General features: G+C 44.3%; 1 protein-coding gene across 5 annotated transcripts in view; it reads left to right on the top strand.

Annotated features, from left to right (window-relative positions):
- Window positions 1-21,114, top strand: part of SENP2 (SUMO specific peptidase 2) — a 238,984-nt gene that overhangs the window by 204,945 nt on the left and 12,925 nt on the right. For 2 of the 5 annotated variants that reach the window (XM_029606475.1, XM_029606477.1), the window contains 2 exons: window positions 136-231; window positions 13,999-14,125. In XM_029606475.1, coding sequence (XP_029462335.1) covers window positions 136-231; window positions 13,999-14,103 — 201 coding nt within the window. In that variant the 3' untranslated portion in view covers window positions 14,104-14,125. Of the gene's footprint in view, window positions 1-135; window positions 232-8,500; window positions 8,628-13,998; window positions 14,126-20,739; window positions 20,871-21,114 lie in introns of all 5 variants that reach the window. The other 3 variants (XR_003857454.1, XR_003857453.1, XM_029606476.1) reach the window with 3 other exon arrangements.

A 21,114-nucleotide genomic window follows, 5' to 3' on the forward strand; every position in this document is an offset into this window, starting at 1 on the left:
GCAAAATTTTTCTCATCTGTGATTTCTTTCTTTGGTGGTTAGAATTTGTACTATAAATTCTCCCAGGTGATGTGATACAAGTGAGTGCTCTCTCCCTAATTTTCCATAAAGCTGGTGGTTCTTTTTCCTTTGCAGGAAATCCCTCAGCAAATGAATGGCAGTGACTGCGGAGTATTCATCTGTAAATATGCTGACTGCATCTCCAAAGACCAGCTTTTCTCTTTCACTCAGGTATGTTAGTCCCAACCATATGCTGTCTCTTGGGTTAATTTACTCTAAACTGTTGAGACACAGCTGTTAAGAGAAATATGCAAAACATATTAGAAATGTGCATTTGAAATGATAGAAGTATTTCATACATTGATGTCTTGTGATTAAGAATTAGGGACCAGTTTCAAAGAGTTGCTAAGTGACCAAGATAAGTGTTTTTAGGAAGCTGTTTAGGTTAATATTTAGTATAAAGCAAATCAAAATAAAGATCTTGGTCATATATCTGTTAAATATGAAAGCATAAGCATTCCTTAATGCTATAAATATGAGAGTCCGCCACTGTCAGCTAATACCAAACATGCTGACAACAAATGGTCCACTTTTTTTTTGTTTTTTTAGTGAAATGCACATAAAATGTTAGCTCAAATTGTATCAATTGCAACTTATAAGTACTGTTTTCACAATGTCCAAAATGAATAATAGAGAGAAAAAAGTTAATACTGTCCAGAAATCGCTGGCAATACTTAGCTGAAAATCTTTTAAGAAAGCCCCAACATGGTCCCATGTTTGATACCATCTGCTTCAGGGGGATCACAACTATAATGAATTTAAACAACTTTAGACTCCTTTAACAAACTTTCTGATGTTCGATCCCTCTCATCGCAATTTCCTATGAAACACTGTCCGTGTCAGGGGACCGTGTAATCAACATTAAAGTCAGAATATCTGATGATACATCTAAAAGCTTGAACCCATAATGAGAGCTAATAAAAATATGAACAACTGAAAAAGATTTCCTTGCTCTTCCTATTTGATTTTTTTTGCACTGTTGTGAGTTGGGCTTTCACCTAGTCTGTTGTTGGATCTTATACCATGACATTGCATACTCGCACATAGGCAGCCCAAACCATGCTTGAACAACTTTAGAAATCTCTGTAAAACATGGAGGAAAGCCCCTGGCTTGGACCTCCTACGTGTGAGCATGTAATGTCGTAGAATAAGATCCCCCTGAAGCAGATGGTATTCAAAACATGGGACCATGTCGGGGCTCTCTTCAAAAGTTTTCAGTCAAGTATTGCCAGTGATTTTTTTGGATAGTATTAACTGTTCCCTGTACGTACCAGGATCAGTCCAGACTGCTGAGTTATGCCTCCCTTCCATCAGATGGAGTCAGAGAAAAGCTGAAAAGCACCCCCTAGATAATCTGGTGTGCTACCTACGATCCTTCAGTATATCTCTGACTCCAGGAGATGAAAGAGAGACATAACCTATGGTCCTGATCCTTAGCAAATTAACAACTATCTGGGTTGACAGGTTTGATATTTGGGATATTCCTTTGGGCTAGATCAATCTGATTTCAAATAGTTAAAAAAAAAAAAAAAAAAAAATCCTGTCAGCTACTTGTCAGCAGTTTGAAGGGCAGGCAAGGCAGGGCAATGCCCTAATGCCATTCTTACCCAGAGATAGTGCTACTGCCCGGTGAGTTGGGGAGAGTATTCATCAGTGGGCCGGTCACTCTCCCCCCCCCCCCTTCATCCCAGAGACGATATTTCTTCCTCTGGAGGGTGCTGGTTTCATGCAGGGAAGTTTCTCTTTACCCCTGCCCGCTGGTTGAGTAAAAAAAAAAAAAAAAAAAAAAAGATTGCGGTGATTAATCAACCAGACCTTACTTTTACTGCAATTTGTGCAGCACTAGCCTGCCATCTCTCCTGGGCCTCCGGAAGGGGTGGAATCCTTCACCTGGCTGCCGCCTTCTTTTTTTCACGCGCTAATCATGCTGCGTGGTTCGTGCTGCGGGGCTTGTGGGGAGCCGGCGTCTCAGCTCTCGCGAAAAGGTCTGTGCTCCCAGTGTATTCCCAGGGGTGAGGGACCTTCACGGAGGCCAAATTCGGAGCGGGGGGTCTCCTGCCGTGATCGCACGGTTCGGGGAGCAATTCGGCGGCTCGCAGGCAGAAGCCTGCCTCCTCCCCCCATGGCTCAGGAGCGGCGGCCATCTTGCATCGAGTGCAGATGCCGTGCCAGATTCAGAGGGAGAAGATCTCCCTCCTCTATACCCGCCGGCTTTGAACCCTCAACGAACCCGTGATTGGCAGGCAGACACAGACCCTCCCCCTTTTCTACCTCGGGGGGGGGGGGGGGGCGTAAAGCGACAGCACCGATTTTCGTCCCAATTTGTATTGCTACTCCATAGGGCTTATATGGAAGCAGAGGCTGCCTGCGATGCGCAGGATCCAGTCCCAGCAAAGCAATTTAGACCGGCTGCAGACCCGGGGGGGGGGGTGTCCATAATTTCTGGACTCAGGGCCAGGCATACAAGAACACTTTAGACTCCGTAAATGGTATAAAGTAAATTTTATTTGGCTTTTAAAAAGTGTTCCTGGGAGATGCTGTATACTACGTGCCTTTTGTCTTTCAAAATAACCAGCATCTCTCTGAATATAGGACATGCCCTTACTTTTATAGTCAAACATACAGCACCGCCGAAGTTTCCAGAATGGCGTGACTGCCCAAAGACTCATTTACAAAGACACATTATGCTGTTGTCATGACAATCTATCATGTATAGAAAATGCTTGTGAGGATCACTCCCCCACCCTGAGAATTCTTCACCAGCTAAACCTGTCCATCCTCCCACCATAAAAGTTCCTTTATCAACATGGCTTTGATGCCCTTTGTTTCTTCTGATCTTCTCTTGATCCGCTGTGTTGTGTAAACAGATAGCGAGTCTGTGTTCTGAATAGAAAATAGGCCTGAATTCCGTTTGCTGGCGCCAGGACTTTAATTAAAACTGTAACCTTAAAAAGTCTTCTTTTCACCTGGCTCCTGTCGTTGAGATAGGCATCTGTAAGACAAAAGCTTGCATCTTGGCTTCATGCGAACCAAGCTTCCCTGTATTGTGGTGCAAATATTGTCATTGATGCCCACCTAGCCTTTAATTATAGGCTTTGCAGAGCCACAAGTTTCCCAACTCTTCTACATTCTTTGAGTCTGAGAGGGTCAGAAAGTCACTATATTTCAACAGTGTCAGTGTGAATCAGCCCTCTGAGGATTCTGGGAATGGCTGAATGAGCCACAGTTCTGAACCAGAGTTATGAATTATATCAGGGGCTGGTCCTCTGCTTCCTTCCTCGGTTCCGTTTGGAGGTTTTCCTGGGTCCTCCACTCTCTTAAGTCCAGCGCTTCAGGACCCCCTCCACCTTAGACGCGGGCGATGATGTGGATAGTTCCGCCCCGCTGGAGGGAGATGATCCACAGGTGCTCCGCCTGTTCCGTAAGGAGGAACTGGATCAGTTAATCCCATATGTTCTTCAGGAGCTGGGGATCCCGACTCCGCAAGCGGTGGCTGATTCTGCGCCGGGGGATTCAGTGTTATCAGGACTTCGCGATCCTCCTTCAGACTTTTCCTTTACATCCGAAGCTTTTCCAAATTTTGTCCCAGGAATGGGATGCGCCTGAGGCCACCATGCAAGTCAGCAGGGCTATGGAAAAGCTTTATCCACTTCCAAGGGAAACCTTGGATCTTCTTAAAGTTCCGAAGGTGGATTTGGCTGTCACAGCCATAGCTAAGCATACCACGATTCTCGTCACGGGAGGAGCGGCTCTTAAAGGTCTTCAAGATAGAAAGCTGGAAATTTTGCTCAAGCGGATTTTTGAGGGGTCCACACTGGGAGTGCTGGCCGCTGTCTATAGCAGCCTTATGCAAAGGGCTACCCTCCTCTGGGTTCAGCAGCTGCTCACATCCCAGGAATTCCCCCCAGGGAAGACGAAGCAAGCAAACCGCATTGAATCGGCAGTTGCCTATATGGCAGATGCGTTATACGATCTTTTCCGTACCTCTGCACGTACCATGTCGTCCGCAGTTTCAGCAAGTAGGTTGCTGTGGCTTCGTAATTGGTCGGCTGATGCCTCGTCCAAGTCTCAGCTAGGTTCCTTTCCTTTCAAAGGGAAGCTGTTGTTTGGAGAAGATCTTGATCAGCTTATTAAGGCCTTGGGGGACAACAAGGTTTACAAACTGCCTGAGTACAAGCCCAGATCGTCTCGGCCCTTTAGCGCCTCCCGAGGTCGTTTCCGAGGTCAACTTGGTTTCCATTCTGGCAGGGGTGCCTCTTATGCCCCTAGGCAGACATCAGTACGGTCACAGCCATGGGCGCATTCCTTTCGAGGCAGGTGGCCTCAGCGCGATGGTTCCTCTCAGGGTTTCACTGCTAACAAGCCTTCCCAATGAAGGTGTGCTGACCCGTTGCTCCATACCAAGGATAGGGGGCCGACTCTCCCTGTTTCGCGAGGAATGGGTCAAAATCACGTTGGACCAATGGGTACTAGATATTATAAATCATGGTTACGCTTTGGATTTTGCTCTGCCTCTTCGGGATCTGTTTCTTGTGTCTCCCGGCATGGCTCCAGCAAAACGTCAGGTGATTCTTCAAACCCTGTCTCAGTTGAAGTCCTTGGGGTGATAGTGCCGATCCCGCCAGACTAATTTTGGACCGGTTGGTACTCCATTTACTTCAAAGTCCCCAAAAAGGAAGGCTCGTTCCGCCCCATCTTGGATTTAAAGGATGTCAACAAGGCGTTGCGAGTTCCCAGTTTTCAAATGGAGACGCTGAGATCGGTCATTGCAGCCGTGGACAAAGGCGAATTTTTGGCCTCTTTGGATTTGACGGAAGCTTACCTTCACATAGGAATCCAAGCGCATCATCAGCAGTTCCTGAGATTCATGGTTTTGGGAGAGCACTTCCAGTTTTGCGCTCTTCCATTCGGTCTGGCAACGGCTCCCCAAGTCTTCACCAAGGTGATGGTAGTTGTCACAGCCTGCCTTCGACGCGAGGGGATACTAGTGCATCAATACCTGGACGACTGGCTCATTCAAGCGAAATCAGCAGAACTGTGCAAGGCGGCAGTGCAGTCTGTTTTACACTGTCTAAAGTCGCTAGGTTGGGTAGTCAGTTACGACAAGAGTCGACTGGTCCCCTCTCAAGTATTAGAGTTTCTGGGAGCTCGTTTCGACACGGCTGCGGGCAAGGTTTCCCTGCCTCTGTTGAGGTTGGAGAAGCTCATGGCTCAAGTTCGCCGTCTATTGGCCCTCCCGCTGCTCACGATGTGGAATGATTTGCAAGGTCTTGGGTCTATGGCGTCTATCATGGAGATGGTGCCTTGTGCCTTTGCTCATATGAGACCATTGCAGAGAGTGTTACTTTCCCGTTGGGATCCCAAATCGGAGGAGTTCCACCTACCCTTGCTGTTGCAGGAGCCCGCCCAGACCAGCCTGGATTGGTGGTTGGTGTCGGATCACTTACTTCGGGGTGTGGGCCTGGAAACTCCACAGTGGCTAATCGTGACAACGGATGCCAGCCTCTCCGGGTTGGAGGCGGTCTGTCAATCGCGAGTGGCACAGGGCCAGTGGACACCTCTGCAGTCCAAGTGGTCCATCAATCGGTTGGAAACCAGAGCAGTTCGCTTAGCGCTATGACACTTTCTCCCAATAGTTCGGCAACGGGCGGTACGGATTCTCTCTGACAACACGACCACCGTGGCTTACATAAACCGGCAAGGAGGAACAAGGAGTCGACCAGTAGCCTCTGAGGCAGACAAGCTAATGTCCTGGGCAGAACGTCATCTGGGCCGCATAGCGGCATCTCACATAGCCAGCATGGACAATGTCCAGGCGGATTTTCTCAGTCGTCAACGACTAGATCCCGGCAAATGGGAACTGTCCGAGGAAGCGATGCAGCTCGTGCGGCGCCGTTGGGGGACTCCTCGGCTGGATTTGATGGCGACTCGTCTGAACGCCAAAGCGGCTCATTTTTTTCAGCCACAGACGGGAGCACTGGTCGGAAGGGGTGGATGACCTGGTTCTCCCATGGCCCCCCGACATTCTCATGTATGTGTTTCCACCTTGGCCGTTGGTGGGAAAGGTTTTAAGGCAAATAGAGTCCTACCGGGGGCCGGTCATCCTCCTGGCTCCGGAGTGGCCGAGGAGGCCGTGGTTCACAGAACTCATCAACCTCGCGGTAGAGGGCCCCTTGCGAATGGGTCATCTACTGAAGTTACTGCTCCAGGGTCCTGTATTTTTCGATCAGGCGGCTTGCTTTTGTCTCGCGGCTTGGCTTATGAGAGGAAGCAATTGAGAAAGAGAGGCTATCCGGAGGCCGTGATTACCACTCTTCTTCGGGCGCATAAGACTTCTACTTCCTTCACTTATGTTCAGGTTTGGAAGGTCTTCGATTCTTGGTGCAGCGGGTAGAAGGTGTCCCCACGGCAAGCCTCTATCATCCACATCCTTGCCTTTTTGCAGGAAGGCTTAAAGAAGTGTCTGGCGTACAGTTCGCTTTGGGTCCAGGTGTCAGCATTAGGCTGTTTGAGAGGTAAGATTGATGGATCTCCTATAGCAGGCCATCCAGATGTCGTCCGTTTTTTGAAGGGGGCTAAGCACTTTCACCCGCCAGTACGCGCGATATGTCCCTCGTGGAGTTTGAATTTGGTTCTTCGAGGGCTTTGCGGTTCCCCCTTTGAGCCTCTCAAATGGGCTACTTTGTATTTAAACAATTTTTTTTTATTGTCAATTCGCAAAAACCATCAATACATAAACACAAGCACAAAAAAGATGTGTATCTCCATTTCATACAAAGTAAACGCATTACATAGACGCAAAAAATTGACAAAACATTTTTCAATATTTTTAAGAACCAAACCATGCCCCAGTTCCCCCTCCCTCCCCCCCCCCTGAAAGACTTGACACTCAAGACGTTTTTTCTCGTGGCTATTTGTTCGGCTAGATGGGTTTCCGAACTTCAAGCTTCGTCTTGTAGGGAGTCATTCTTGCGAATTTCAGACTCTGGGGTTTCACTTCGGACAGTACCCTCCTTTTTGCCGAAGGTGGTTTCGGCTTTTCATGTCAACCGGTCAGTTGAGTTGCCGGCCTTTCCAGACGTGGATCTGAATTCTCCTCAGGCCCAGGATCTGCGGAGATTAGATGTCCGCCGGATTCTTTTGAGGTATTTGGAGGTGACTAATCCCTTTCAATTATCTGACCATCTGTTTGTCTTATGGGAGCGGTCCTAAGCAGGGATGTAAGGCTTCTAAGACGACGATTGCCCACTGGTTGAAGGAGACTATCACCTCGGCTTACATCTGTCACGGGCAGCAAGTACCAGATGGTCTCAAGGCGCATTCCATCAGGTCACAGGCGGCTTCCTGGGCAGAAAGCCAATGTGTGTCACCTCAAGAGATTTGCCGGGCAGCCACTTTGAAATCTTTGCACACATTTGCTAAGCATTACCGTTTGGACGTCCGGGATCCGCAAGTGGATTCTTTTGGCAGCAGTGTGCTTCGAGCGGGACTCCCCTTTTATGGCAGCTTGGGTACATCCCAGCAGGCTGGACTGATCCTGGTACATACAGGGAAAGGAAAATTGGTTCTTACCTGCTAATTTTCGTTCCTGTAGTACCAAGGATCAGTCCAGACGCCCGCCCATGGGTATCTATATGGAGAGTCTGCTCAGCTACTTGTGTTTTTTCTCTTTACAGACATTTTCGAAGATGGTGCACCTATACTATGCCTCTACGTAGTGGTTGTTTTTTTCACATGTTCTGGTTTTCTTTCAAGGTTAAAGTTTGGATTGATCTAGTCATTGGTTGTTAAATTTACTTAATTCTGCTTTGATATTGATTATACTGAAGGATTGTAGGTAGCACACCAGGTTATCTAGGGGGTGCTTTTCAGCTTTTCTCTGACTCCATCTGCTAGAAGGGAGGCATAACCGAGCAGTCTGGACTGATCCTTGGTACTATAGGAACGAAAATTAGTAGGTAAGAACCAATTTTCCTTTTTTGCTCACTATTATCCATTTTGGACATTGTGAATACGGTGCTTAAAGTTGCAATCTATACAATTTAAGGATAATTTTTTAATATCCATTTCACTAAAAAAAAAACCAAAGTGGTTCATTTGTTGTCAGCATACACGTTTGGTATTAGCTGATTCAGTGGCGGTCCTACATATATTTAAAGCATTAAGGGATGCTTGTGCTTCCATATTTAGTAAATATATGACCAAGATCTTTATTTTGATTTGTTTTATACTTGATATACATTGATCTTGGAATAAGTACTTTATTTTCTGGTATGTCGTTAGGTTAATATTCAGCCATAATCTAGTTGGCTATATTGTGGCTGAAAATTAGCTTAAAAGTCAATATGATTGGGTATAACTAAGTATCTGAGGAGCTCTTTGAAAATTTGTCCCATTGATGGTACAAAGAAATTCCTCTCTCCCCTTTTCCAACCTCCAGAGTATCATGCATTTGTCCTTCCAAACCCCTCTTATATTCACCATTCCTTGAGAATCTTCACTTAAGATTCCTGAGTTGCTGTCTTCACTGAACATGACAGTCCTCCTGATAGCACCAGAACTCATTGGTAAGTTGTGCTGTGTAGATACTCTGAGGTGGTTGTGAGGGTGCAGATGCTTGATACTGTGGGGGAAAGGGAGAGATCAGGGTCCCCAATATTGACTCAACCTACATGAGGTAAGGAAGAGTTGATGGTTGGGTCTCACTGCACGGGAGTGGTCAGCTCAATTTATGCCAACTATTTTTGTGCCCTAGGCATCTAGTGGTGAAAAACAATGCTTAGTGCCTAATTTTTTATCCCCAGATCTAATTCTTCCCCTAGCACAGCCCATTTTTGAGCAACTACATCTAGCCACCTACTTTCATAAAACACCTAAGTACAGGGATAGCTCATTAAACTGAGTTAGTTATACCTGAGGACCTGGCTAGCCACATTTTATTCCAACATGCCCCCGACCTCACTAGTACAAGTCAGGCCTTGTTCAGGGAAACTGTTTCTTCCTCCCTCTCAAAACAACAATCTCCAAAGTATTACACATCTTTTTTCTGGGGGAGGGAATGAAATTTTCACCTAGAAAGATCTAGCTTCTGAATTCTCAAAGTTAGGTGGCTAAATCGTTTGAAAATTCACCCCTCGGTTTCTGCAAATGACAGATGAATAAACATTTTGTGAATTGAAATTGGACTTATCTGGGTACACACAGGGAACTGGAATATCAGACTCCTCTGTTTTGCCTCACTGAATGTTTCACTGACACTGTATATAACCCAGTGTGCCACCTGCAGTCCCCAGTATTTCTGTCTCCAGCAGATGGTAACTGGTATAAAACCTGCAGTCTGGAGAGAAAGGGAAAAAAAAAGATTAAAAGACAAAATTTCTGGATCCTCCCAGGGGGGTTGTGAGGTTCTGGTAGGGCCATCCCCCTCAGTTTGAGGCGGACGAGCAGGGGGTTGGTGACCCTTCTGATAACTCGGTCCTGAGGTTTGTGGGGTAGACATCGGGTGGTCCAGATCCCTCATCCCCCATGAGACAGTGGTGGAACCTGCTGGCAGTTCTGCACTGCAAGCCCAGTGAAGCATTTTATACTGTTTGTTCTGGGCTGTGTCGCTAAAATTTGGTGAAAGGAGACTGATGTAGCCAGTAGTCTGGCTCTTTTCTGATCTGCCAAGTGGCCTGCTCTCCTGGAACCGAAACCTCTGCATCAAAGGAAAGTATTGGTTTCTATGTACCTTTATTTGTTCTCAGAGAGTGAAAAAAAAAGAAAACAAGGATCTAGTTGGAGGAATCTGTGCAGCATCGGGGTTCCAGGGGGGAGCTACCTTAGCAGCTCGGGGGGCTCAGCAGTGGGGTTTTTCAGCAGCTTCTCTGCCTGTGGAGGAGACCGGTGTTGGCTCCGTGGCACTGAGACTGTTCTGCTTGAGGTGCTGGTGGTGCCGCGGTGCAGGAACAGCATGTGAGTTCGGCAAAATCGGCATGGCATTCAGAGGTCTGTGTCGAGCATGGCTGCACCAGTAGAATGAGCCTCGCGGGTGATGGGATCTAGCACTGAGGCTTTCCCTGTCAACAAAGAAATGGCAACCATTTTTTTATTCCCTAGCAACATCTGTGGGAGAGGCAGGGGAATCTCCCCAACTACTGCTGGCAGTTTTCCTATCCCACGGAGGTGCAGAGAGGCTATTGTACCAAGGAGTCATCTCTGATTCTGGTAGAGGTCTTCTGTTGGTTTATAATTTGCTTATGCACAAAGCTTGTTTAGCCAAACAAGCAGTTGGGTATGCTGGCTCATCCCCATTCTCCATGGAGTCTCGGCTGGTCAAGAGGCCTGAGCTATTGAAAAGCTCTTCAGGCCTTCAATGATTTTCGGTGCCGGATATTGAACAGATCTCAGCCTGAACACGCTGAAGGTGTAGACAGGCTTTGCTCAGCTGTGTGGGAGGCTGCGGCAGCTGTTCTTTTCTCATGTTAGTAGACGTGTGTGCATTCTCACCGCATGTTGGTTGCATGCGCAGGGACCTGTGCATGTAAGGCTGTGGCCTAGATTTGAGCATGTATGTCTGTGACCTGGAATTGAGCGCGTATTTGCATAGATACTTGTGTGCGTAAGGCCAAGACCTAGACTGGAGTGCGTATTTGCGCAGGTACTTGTGCACATACGACTGCAACCTAAACTTGATCACATATTTGTGCATATACTTGTACATGTATGACCGCAACCTAGTCTTGAGCTCGTATTTGTGCGCGTACGCCCGGGTGGTATTGGTGTGCACGCAGGAGGCCACCTAGAGCTGAAGTTCAGGAGAGCTAGGCGTCAGGAACGAACAGGTCCAAGCACCTTGCTATCTGTGAGGCTTGCCATCTGATAGCAATTCAGTCCTCACTCTCTTTTTATTTAGCGTTATTTAGGTGCTCAAAGTGAATTGACTACTACAGCTTTTGCCTATGTTGGGACATCCCCTCGGCCTATGGTGTCTCTGGAGGAGAGTGGAATGAGAGGTGAGGCAACAGTCAGTTCTCCTCCTCCCTTGTTCCTGAGGGCAGAAGCTTCCCAGAGAGAGAGGTTGGAGAGATCAAAGTTGGGACTATGGGCTCGAGTATAGATCCATCCTCCTTCTGGGTGGAATGTTTCCAAGGCCTGCAGGGGTGCCCAGCGAAGGTGAAGCAACCTACTATGTAGGGATTGCATGCTCGAGCCTCCCATTTGTCAGTCACAGCAAGCAAATGCCACAGGGAGGCTGTCCCTGGTATTGTTCAAGGGGATGTGGATCATGAGACATCAGAGGATTCCAATGAGGAATTGGCTTTCTCACCTCTAGAAAAGGGAGAAATTGCAAATGAATGAGAGCCACTTTGGACTCTGCGCAGATTTTTTCTTTTTTCACAGACATGTCTTGCTGAGTTTGTTGGCTCGGACCCTAAATATGCTCAGCGTGGCCTGAATCTTTTGACTCAGACCCTGAATACGGAGGTGAGTTTTAAGTTAAGCATCCTGTTTCTTTCCTCCTGTATCCATTTCAAGAGATATTGAATTTAAAGAAGGTAAATGCGGCTCTCAGGGTTCCGTTTCCGCATGGAAACTCTGAGGTCTGTCATAGTGGCGGTACGCAAGGGAGAGTCCTTGGCATCTCTCACCTTGAGAGGGGCATATCTGCACATAACCATAAGGCCAGAGCACTTAGAGAGTCCTGAGGTTCATGGTCCTAAGGGAACATTTTCGGTTTCAAGCTCTTCTTTTGGCTGGCAATGGCTGTATGTACCTTCACCAAAGTGGTGGTGGGGGCAGCCGCGTTGTAAACGGAGGATGTGTTGGTGCATTCATGTCAGGACTACTGGCTTATGTATGTAAAATCAGAGGACCTCTGTTGAAAATCAGTACAAAAGGTACCGATGCACTTGAAATCTCTATGGGTGGTGAACCTAGCAATGATCCATTTAGTCCTCTTTCAAACTCTGGAGTATCTGAGAGCTTAGTTTGACAGACTGGCAGAGAGCGTGTTTCTCATGGAGAGAGATTGCTGAAATTGCAAAGTCAGATTAGGTTCATCCAGGAGTCTGGACTGATCTGGGTACGTACAGGGAAAGGAAAATTGGTTCTTACCTGCTAATTTTCTTTCCTGCAGTACCACAGATCAGTCCAGAGATCCATCCATTTACTGGATGGGAGAGTCTGCCACTCAGTGTTGCTTTGTATATAGTGCGGAGTTGTTGGAGGTTTTTAATGCTGATCACTTATGTTAAATTTGGGAAACCAGTTTTCCATTGTCTTTTTGAGCAACTTCAACTTCTTCCGTCTCATTGGAGGGGGAGGGAGTTTGCTTAGAAATTAGCTTAGAGGGGACAGCATCTGAAGGCTTCCCCGCGGTTTCCTTCCTACATCCGGGAACCTGCCCACTGAGGCCACTGACGTCACTGCAAGCCCAGGGCCTGGCCGATAAAGCACGGCGTGCAGCAGTGCACAGCCGTTGGCGTGCCCCTTCTATTGTTTTTGTTCTTGGAATTTTCTCCACCACACTTTTTCAAGTTTCACTCCTGGATATGTGCAAGAAGAGAAAAGGTACTTTGAGGAGTATCCCTCCTGCCTCTGTCTACCCCTCGGACTACCCTACCTGGTTTGGAAACCTTTAATTTTACTAGTTCACTTTTGGGACCAAGTGAGCTTGGAGCCTTTGGGTTTTCTGGCTCTGCTCCTGTAGAGTTATCACTCTCTCTCAGTCCCTCTGGTCCAGTCCCACCGCAGGTGCCTAATCCATCTCCCTGGGTCCTAGGGAAGGAATGGTAGTCTTAACTAGTCTTTCTAATCCTTCCCTGGAGGTGAGGCCCCAAGAGGGAAGGTGTTTTTCTACCACTTATACCTTGTAAAATGGATAAACCTGCTGAAATTACATTAGACTCTCTTTGGTCAGCAATCACTAAATTGGAGTTAGCTCTTTCTTCGCAAATTGACGTTTTGGGATCTTATGGGAGTTTATCTGGCCAGGTTAAAGAAAATTTACAGAAAATCACAGAACTAGAAAGTCATATTACTAATGTTGTATCTGATTGTAACAAGCTATGAGATACTACAGTCTCTCTGATTAGAGACAATCAATCCTTACATAGGAAGATAGAAAATATGGGCAATCATTCTAAATGATTTAATTTGAGATTTCTCAATGTTCCTAGTTATTCTTTAATTTCCCCTTTGGAGATGATTAAAAAGTTTTATACTGACTTTTTGAAAATCTCCAAAGAGACCATTCCTGAGATTGTTAATGCTTTTTATCTTCCAGATGATAAATCTACTGCTGAGGTTGAGGCTGTGGATAGAGTTGGATGTGAGAGAGAAATTATTAAATCTTACTGAATTCTTGGAAGATTCTGTTATTGATGTTAAAGATTGGGCTACTTTGTTAGTAATTTTTGCTCACAAATGTGACAAGCAATGGACTCTTAAACTTTTTTTCCGTGTTAAAGATTCTTCCTTTCTTGGTTCTAAGATAAATGTATTCCCAGATGTTAGTCACAGGCTCGTAGAAACATTTTTCTTATTAAAAAACCTAGAGTTCTGGCTCTGGGTGCATCCTTTTTACTTAGGTTTCCTTGCAAATGTCTAGTTAAATTTCAAGGTGTTAATTATATTTTCTGCAATCCCAACCAACTGGAGAATTTCTTACAAAATAAAACTACCCCTAAATTAGTTGCTTACTAGCCATAGTGAGTCTGGGACGTACCAATTATGACAGGTAACTAGTGTGTTTTTCCTTTTGTAATTTTTCTTCTTTTTCTCTCCCCATTATGTGATATGCGATAATTTAACATTAGCTTCTATATATTTTTGTTTTTCCTTGTATACAATACAGATGTTTCCTAATGCAAGGTGTTCTCGTAATAATAGTAAAACTTAATAAACAGAATTTAGCTTAGAAATTTGATTGTTGCTGTCATTATGGCTTGGGTACAGGTCAATACTGAGCGACTGCAGGTGGAACACTCGGTTATGTACAGTGTCATTGAAACTTTGTCTCCATCTGCTGGCATGGAGGCAAAACCCAGGAGTCTGGATTGATCTGTGGAACAATAATTAGCAGGTAGGAACCAATATTCCTGTAGCATAGTCATGTTTTGAGTGCAAGTATGGTTTTTCAGTCTGTTTCATTATAAAGCAATCCATGCCTATCAAACAGATATATAGATATAGACAAAATAGGCATAGAGACCAGGTAGCAGGAGGATAAACTATGGGATATTGTAATACCATGGTACAAATTTACATTGATATGATAGTGTGGTTAAAACTGGTGAAGGGGTACTTTATGTTAAGGTTGGCATAGAGTCCAGCAGGATAAAAATTTTGCAGGAAACAAACTGCACTCTGGAATTCTTATGGATGACATGCTAATGGTAAAAGGGAAGAGTGTATAGTAGTGGGGATATTTTACCACCCAGCTGGCCAGGATGAGAAAAATTGTAAAATGGTAACAGATTAGACTAGCTAGTGAAATGTGCAAGACTAATAATGGGAAACTTTGAATACTGAGTATTGACTTGGTAAATGTCACATCAGGACATACAGGGGAGCTAAAGTTCCTAAATGCCATCAATAACTGCTTCATGCAGCAGTTGGTCATTGAATCAATGAGAGTGGGTACTATATTAGATCTAGATCTTAGTGGAATGCAGGACCTGGTACAAGAGATAATGGTGCTAGATCTGCTTGGTAACAGTGATTTATTTAGTATTTATTTTATTTTGAACTTTTCTATATCGACCTTCATGTTGAAGTAATATATCAAATCGGTTTACATTGTAACAACAATATTGCTCATAATGTAATAAAATTTGACGCATGCATTTACCAGAGGTAAATCTTGTCAGACGAATCTGATCAATTTCTTTGATTGGGTGGCCAGAGAGTTGGATTAAGGGAGAACGCTAGATATAGTGTACTTTGATTTCAGTAAGGCCTTTGACACTGCGTAAGAACATAAGGCTTTGCCATACCTGGGTCAGACCAAAGGTCCATCAAGCCCAGTATCCTGTTTCCAATAGTGGTCAAACCAGGTCACAAGTACTTGGTAGGATTCCAAGGGGTAGATATATCCTAAGCTGCTTATCCCAAAAATAAGCAGTGGATTTCTGCAACTCTACCTTAATAATGGTTAATGGACTTGTCCTCTAAATAAAGGTTTAGACAAGTTCTCAAACACAGCTACACTAATAGCTTTCACTTTTCATCCTTTGGTAGCGAATTCCAGAGCTTAATTTTGCATCAAATAAAAACATATTTTCTCTTATTAGTTTTACATTTATTACCCAGTAACTTCATTTCGTGTCCCCTAGTCTTTTTACTTTTCGAAAGAGTAACAGTTGAATGATAAGGATGCACCAAACTAGAAGTTAGTACTTGTAACCTACAAATGCATTTTAATATTAAATCAAATCCGCCTAATATGTTCCTAACAAACAAGCTTTAAAGTACAACACACAGTTTTTTCTTATATTAATTTGTTACCGCTCCACGATGGCACATGATTAATTTGTAATCTATACCACTCATATTTTTTCATTATCGTGCCTTTTTGTAAACCGTTGTGATGGTTATCTAACTCAACGACTGTATAGAAGGTTTTTTAAATAAATAAAATAAACTGATTGTTTACTCCTTCCATTCCACTCATTATTTTATAGACCTGAATCATATCTCTCCTCAGTCATCTCTTCTCCAAGCTGAAGAGTCCTAACCTCTTTAACCTTTCTTCATAGGGGAATTGTTTCATCCCCTTTTACCATTTTGGTTGCCCTTCTCTGTACCTTTTCTAATTCTGCTATATCTTTTTTGAGATGTGGTGACCAGAATTGCACACAATATTCAAGATGAGGTGCACCATGGAGTGATAGAGGCATTGATATTCTCTCTTTTATTCTCCATGCCTTTCCTAATAATTCTTAGCATTCTATTCTCTTTCTTGGCTGCTGCTGCACACTGCACAGATGATTTCAATATATTTTCAACGATGACACCTAGATCCTTTTCCTGAGTGATGACGCCTAATGTAGAACCTTGCATTATGTAGCTATAATTTGGGTTACTCTTCCCTAAGTGCATAACTTTGCACTTCTCCACATTAAATTTCATGAGCCCAGTTTTGCAGTGTCCTCTTGCAATTTCTCACAATCCTCTTATGATTTAACAACTTTGAATAATTGTGTGTTATCTGCAAATTTGATCACCTCACTTGTGGTTCCCATTTCCAGGTCATTTATAAAAATATTAAAAAGCAGTGGTTCCAGAATATATCCTTGGGGCACTCCACTGTTCACCTTTTTCCATTGGAAAAATTTACCATTTAGCCTACTCTGTTTTCTATCTTTTAACCAATTGGCAATCCACAATAGGACATTGCTTCCTATCTCATGACTTTTTAATTTCCTAAGAAGTCTCTTGTATGGGACTTTGTCAGATACTTTCTGGAATTCCAGATACACTATATCAACTGGCTCACCTTTATCCACATGTTTGTTTACTCCCTCAAAAAAATTTAGAAAATTTGTAAGCCAAAACTTCCCTTGGCTAAATCTGTTGATTTTGTCCCATTAAACTATGCTTATCTATATGTTAAATGTTATTCTTTATGATAGTTTCTAGCATTTTGACTGGCACAGACATCAGACCAACTGGTCTGTAGTTTCCTGGATCACCCCTTGATCCTTTTTTAAATATTGGCGTTACATTGGCAACCCTCCAGTCTTCAGGAACCATAGACAATGTTACTAATAGTTTACAAATTTCCAATAGCAGGTCTGCAATTTCATTTCTCAGTTCTTTCAGTACTCTGGGATGTATACCATCTGGTCCAGGTGATTTATTGCTCTTTAATTTATCATTGTGCCCTAGTACATCTTCTAGGCTCACTGAGATTTGTTTGTTCCTCTGAATCATCACCTTTGAATATAATTTCTGGCATGGGTATATTTCTTAGATCTTCCTCAGTGAATGCTGAATCAAAGAATTACCGTATTTTTTGCTCCATAAGACGCACCTAACCATAAGACGCACCTAGGATTCAGAGGGGGAAAATTAAAAAAAAAAAAAAATTTTGTGCTAAACCGGCTCTGCGTCTGGGCGTCTTATGGAGCAAATTAGGGGAGTGCATAGCTTTTTGTTTTTCTCCCCATTTTGTTTTTGGGTCTGGGGAGGGCCATTTCGGTCCACTCCCCAGATCAGAAAACTTTTCTTTCTCTGGGAACCCCTCCCCCCCCAAAAAAAACCCCATCCCAACCCTTTAAATTAATTAACAACCCTCACCCTCCTGACCCACCTCCAAGACCTGCCGACTTAATTTACTACAACCCCCCACCCTCCTGACCCCCCCCCCCCCCAAGACCTGCCGACTTAATTTACTACAACCCCCCACCCTCCTGACCCCCCCCCAAGACCTGCCAAACATCCCTGGTGGTCCAGCGGGGGTCCGGGAGTGATCTCCTCGGCTTTGGCCGTCGGCTGCCAGTAAACAAAATGGCGCCAACGGCCTTTTGCCCTCTCCATGTCACTGAGACCGACCAATAGCAGCGGTCGGTCCCAGTGACATAGTGAGGGCAAAGGGCCATCGGCGCCATTTTGATTACTGGCAGCCGACGGCCCTTTGCCCTTACTATGTCACAGGGACAACCGCTGCCATTGGTTCTTTTACTGAATAAGGGGTAAAGCTAGTGCGTCAAATGCGTGTCCAAACGCGGGTTAACAGTGCGCTCCACTGGAGCGCACTGTACTGTATCGGCCTGTTTATTATTATTACAATATCTGGTAACCAGTAAAGCCCGACTCTGGCCGAGTTTCCCTCAGGTGGACAATAATACACCCTTACTACTATGTTGTTCCTTTTTTTTCACCTGGAGTTTCTATCCATAAAGATTCAAAATTCTATTTTGTTTCCTGCAGAACTTTTATCCTGTTTGACTCAATGCTTTCTTTAACATATAGCACCACCCCTTCACCAATTTGATCCATCCTTTCATTTTGATATAATTGTACTCTGGTATCATAGTGTCCCAATGGTTATCCTCCTTCCAGCAGGTGTCTGAGATGCCAATTATATCTATGTCTTCATCCAATGCTATGCACTCTAATTCTCCCATCTTATTTTTTAGACTTCTAGCATTTGTATACAGACATTTCAAAATATTTTTCTTCTTTGTATTAACAACCTGTTCATCAGTTGACAAGGGGTACTTTAGAATCTTTCTGCACTTTTAGACACCTGGTCCACTTTGGCATTTATTGCAACCTTTCTACTGAGATGATCTATTTTCCCTGTTTTCTTAATATCCTTCAAAGATGTATCATTCCGAACCACGCACTTCTGAGCGGCTGTCTGCTTTCCCCAGTCATCTAGTTTAAAAGCTGTGCTATCGCCTTTTTAAAGGTTAGTGCCAGCAGCCTGATTTCACTCTGGTTAAGGTGGAGCCCATCCTTTCAGAAAAGGCTGCCTCCTTCCCCAGTATGAAGCCCGGTTCCAAACAAACCTAAAACCCTCTTCCTTACACCATCATCTCATCCATGCATTGAGACTCTGGAGCTCTGACTGCTTCTGGGGACCTGCACGTGGAACGGGGAGCATTTCTGAGAATGCTACCCTGGAGGATTCTGTATTTCAGCTTTCTACCTAAATCTTTAAATTTTGCTTCCAAGAACCCCTCTCCTGCACTTTCCTATGTCATTGGTACCTACATGTACCAAGACAGCCACCCCAGCACTATCTAAAATCCTATCTATGTGATTCATGAGATCTGCCACCTTCGCACCAGGTAGGCAACTTACCAAGTAATCCTCATGTCAGCCAGCCACCCATTGAATCACAGACTATAACAGCTGTCCTAACTCTTCCCTCCTGGGTATGTGCCCCTATAGAACTATCCTCAGTGCAAGAGGATACTACATCATCTTGAAGACAGGTCCTAACTACAGGATTGCTTCCTGCCTCAAGCTGATGCTCTTCTTCCAGGTAACCTTCCTCCTCTAAGGCAGCACAGGGGCTACCAGATTGGAGATGGGACTTCTTTACTATGTCCCTGAAAGTCTCCTCTATAAATCTCTCTGTCTCCCTTGGTATGGACCTAGAATGACTGACTGGGTTAGAAACTGGCTTAGTGGGAGGCAACAAAGGATAGTGATAAATGGAGTTTTCTCTGAGGATGGGGTTGTTACTAGCAGTTTGTTTCAGGGATCGGACCTTGGAACTGTTCTTCAACATTTTCGTGAGCAACATAGCAGAAGGATTGTCAGGAAAGATTTGTTTTTTTGCCATTTATACCAAAATCTACAACAGGATGGATAGCCAGAAAGGTGTGGAAAACATGAGGAGAGATCTAGCAAAGCTTGAGGAATCAGCTAGGATCTGGCAATAAGATTTAATGTTAAAAAGAAAATGCAGAATAATGCATTCAGGCGGCAAAAAACCAAAAGAGAGGTGAAATTCTAAGCAGAATGGGATCTGGGGGTGATTGTATCTGATGATCTTATTGTCACCAAACAGTTGGATAAAGCAACAGCAAAAGCCAGAAAGATACTTGGCTGCATAGAAAGAGAAATGGTCAGATACCACCTTCGAAAGGATATAAATCAATTGGCGTCTGTCCATAGGGTGGCTACTAAAATAGTCAGTGGTCTTTGTTCTAAAGCATATGGGGATAAATTTAAAGATCTAAACATGTGCAGCCTAGAGGAAAGGTGAGAGAGGGTTGATATGATAGAGGTATTTAAATATCTCATAGTGGGGGATCACATGGTGCTGTGAGCTGCTCAGGCATGAGGAGTAGCAACTCCAGGTTTCACCCCTACTAAACCAGCGACATTAACCAGTGATTTTCCATAAGAACATAAGAAAATACCATACTGGGTCAGAGCAAGGATCCATCAAGCCCAGCATCCTGTTTCCAACAGTGGCCAATCCAGGCCATAAGAACCTGGCAAGTACCCAAAAACTAAGTCTATTCCATGTTACCATTGCTAATGGCAGTGGCTATTCTCTAAGTGAACTTAATAGCAGGTAATGGACTTCTCCTCCAAGAACTTATCCAATCCTTTTTTAAACACAGCTATACTAACTGCACTAACCACATCCTCTGGCAACAAATTCCAGAGTTTAATTGTGCGTTGAGTAAAAAAGAACTTTCTCCGATTAGTTTTAAATGTGCCCCATGCTAACTTCATGGAGTGCCCCCTAGTCTTTCTACTATCCAAAAGAGTAAATAACCGATTCACATCTACCCGTTCTAGACCTCTCATATTTTTAAACATCTCTATCATATCCCCCCTCAGCTGTCTCTTCTCCAAGCTGAAAAGTCCTAACCTCTTTAGTCTTTCCTCATAGGGGAGCTGTTCCATTCCCCTTATCATTTTGATAGCCCTCTTACCTTTCAGTTTGCTTGGAGAGATTATTAACTGTCTGAGATCTATAGCTCTTCCTTTTGGAAGCAGATTTGAAAATATCCTGACTACAAAACTTACTAAATGGGGGAAAAAAGCAAACGTGATGAACCCTAAGATGGCGGACAAGGCCCCTGAGCCTGTAGGATCTGACACCATGGAAATTATTCAAAATCTCTACTACTATTATAGCTGCCATAAACTGGAAAAAAATCAGCTCTTCAGTGGCAGGGATGGATGAAAAATGTGACTTAATTTGTCCTTTCTTTGAAATAGAAGCTGATGCCATGGAAATGAGTGCAAAGGTAAACTCTCTGGAGACACAATTGGGCCTAGAGTAAGCAGTAAAGGCTGCATGAGAGAAAATAGAAGATCTCGAGAAGCAAAGCTACAGAAATAATCCTAAGGTACTGGGTCTGTCAGAAAATGGCTCGTAAGCTCAGCTGTTAAGACTGGTTCCACACACTATTTCTAAAGGAGCTGGGTTTGAGTGCAAAGGCCTGTGCTGACATTCACTTTGAGCATGCACATTGTATAGGGCCACATGGAGCGGCGGGTGACAGGCCAAAGCCAATCATGACGAGAATTCTCAATTTCAATGGTAAGCTTAAAATTGAGAACTTTTGAGAAGCTGGCAGAGATGCTCTGCGA

The sequence above is a fragment of the Rhinatrema bivittatum genome, chromosome 6, assembly GCF_901001135.1.
Source record: "Rhinatrema bivittatum chromosome 6, aRhiBiv1.1, whole genome shotgun sequence".
In the NCBI taxonomy this organism is placed as follows: Eukaryota; Metazoa; Chordata; class Amphibia; order Gymnophiona; family Rhinatrematidae; genus Rhinatrema; species Rhinatrema bivittatum.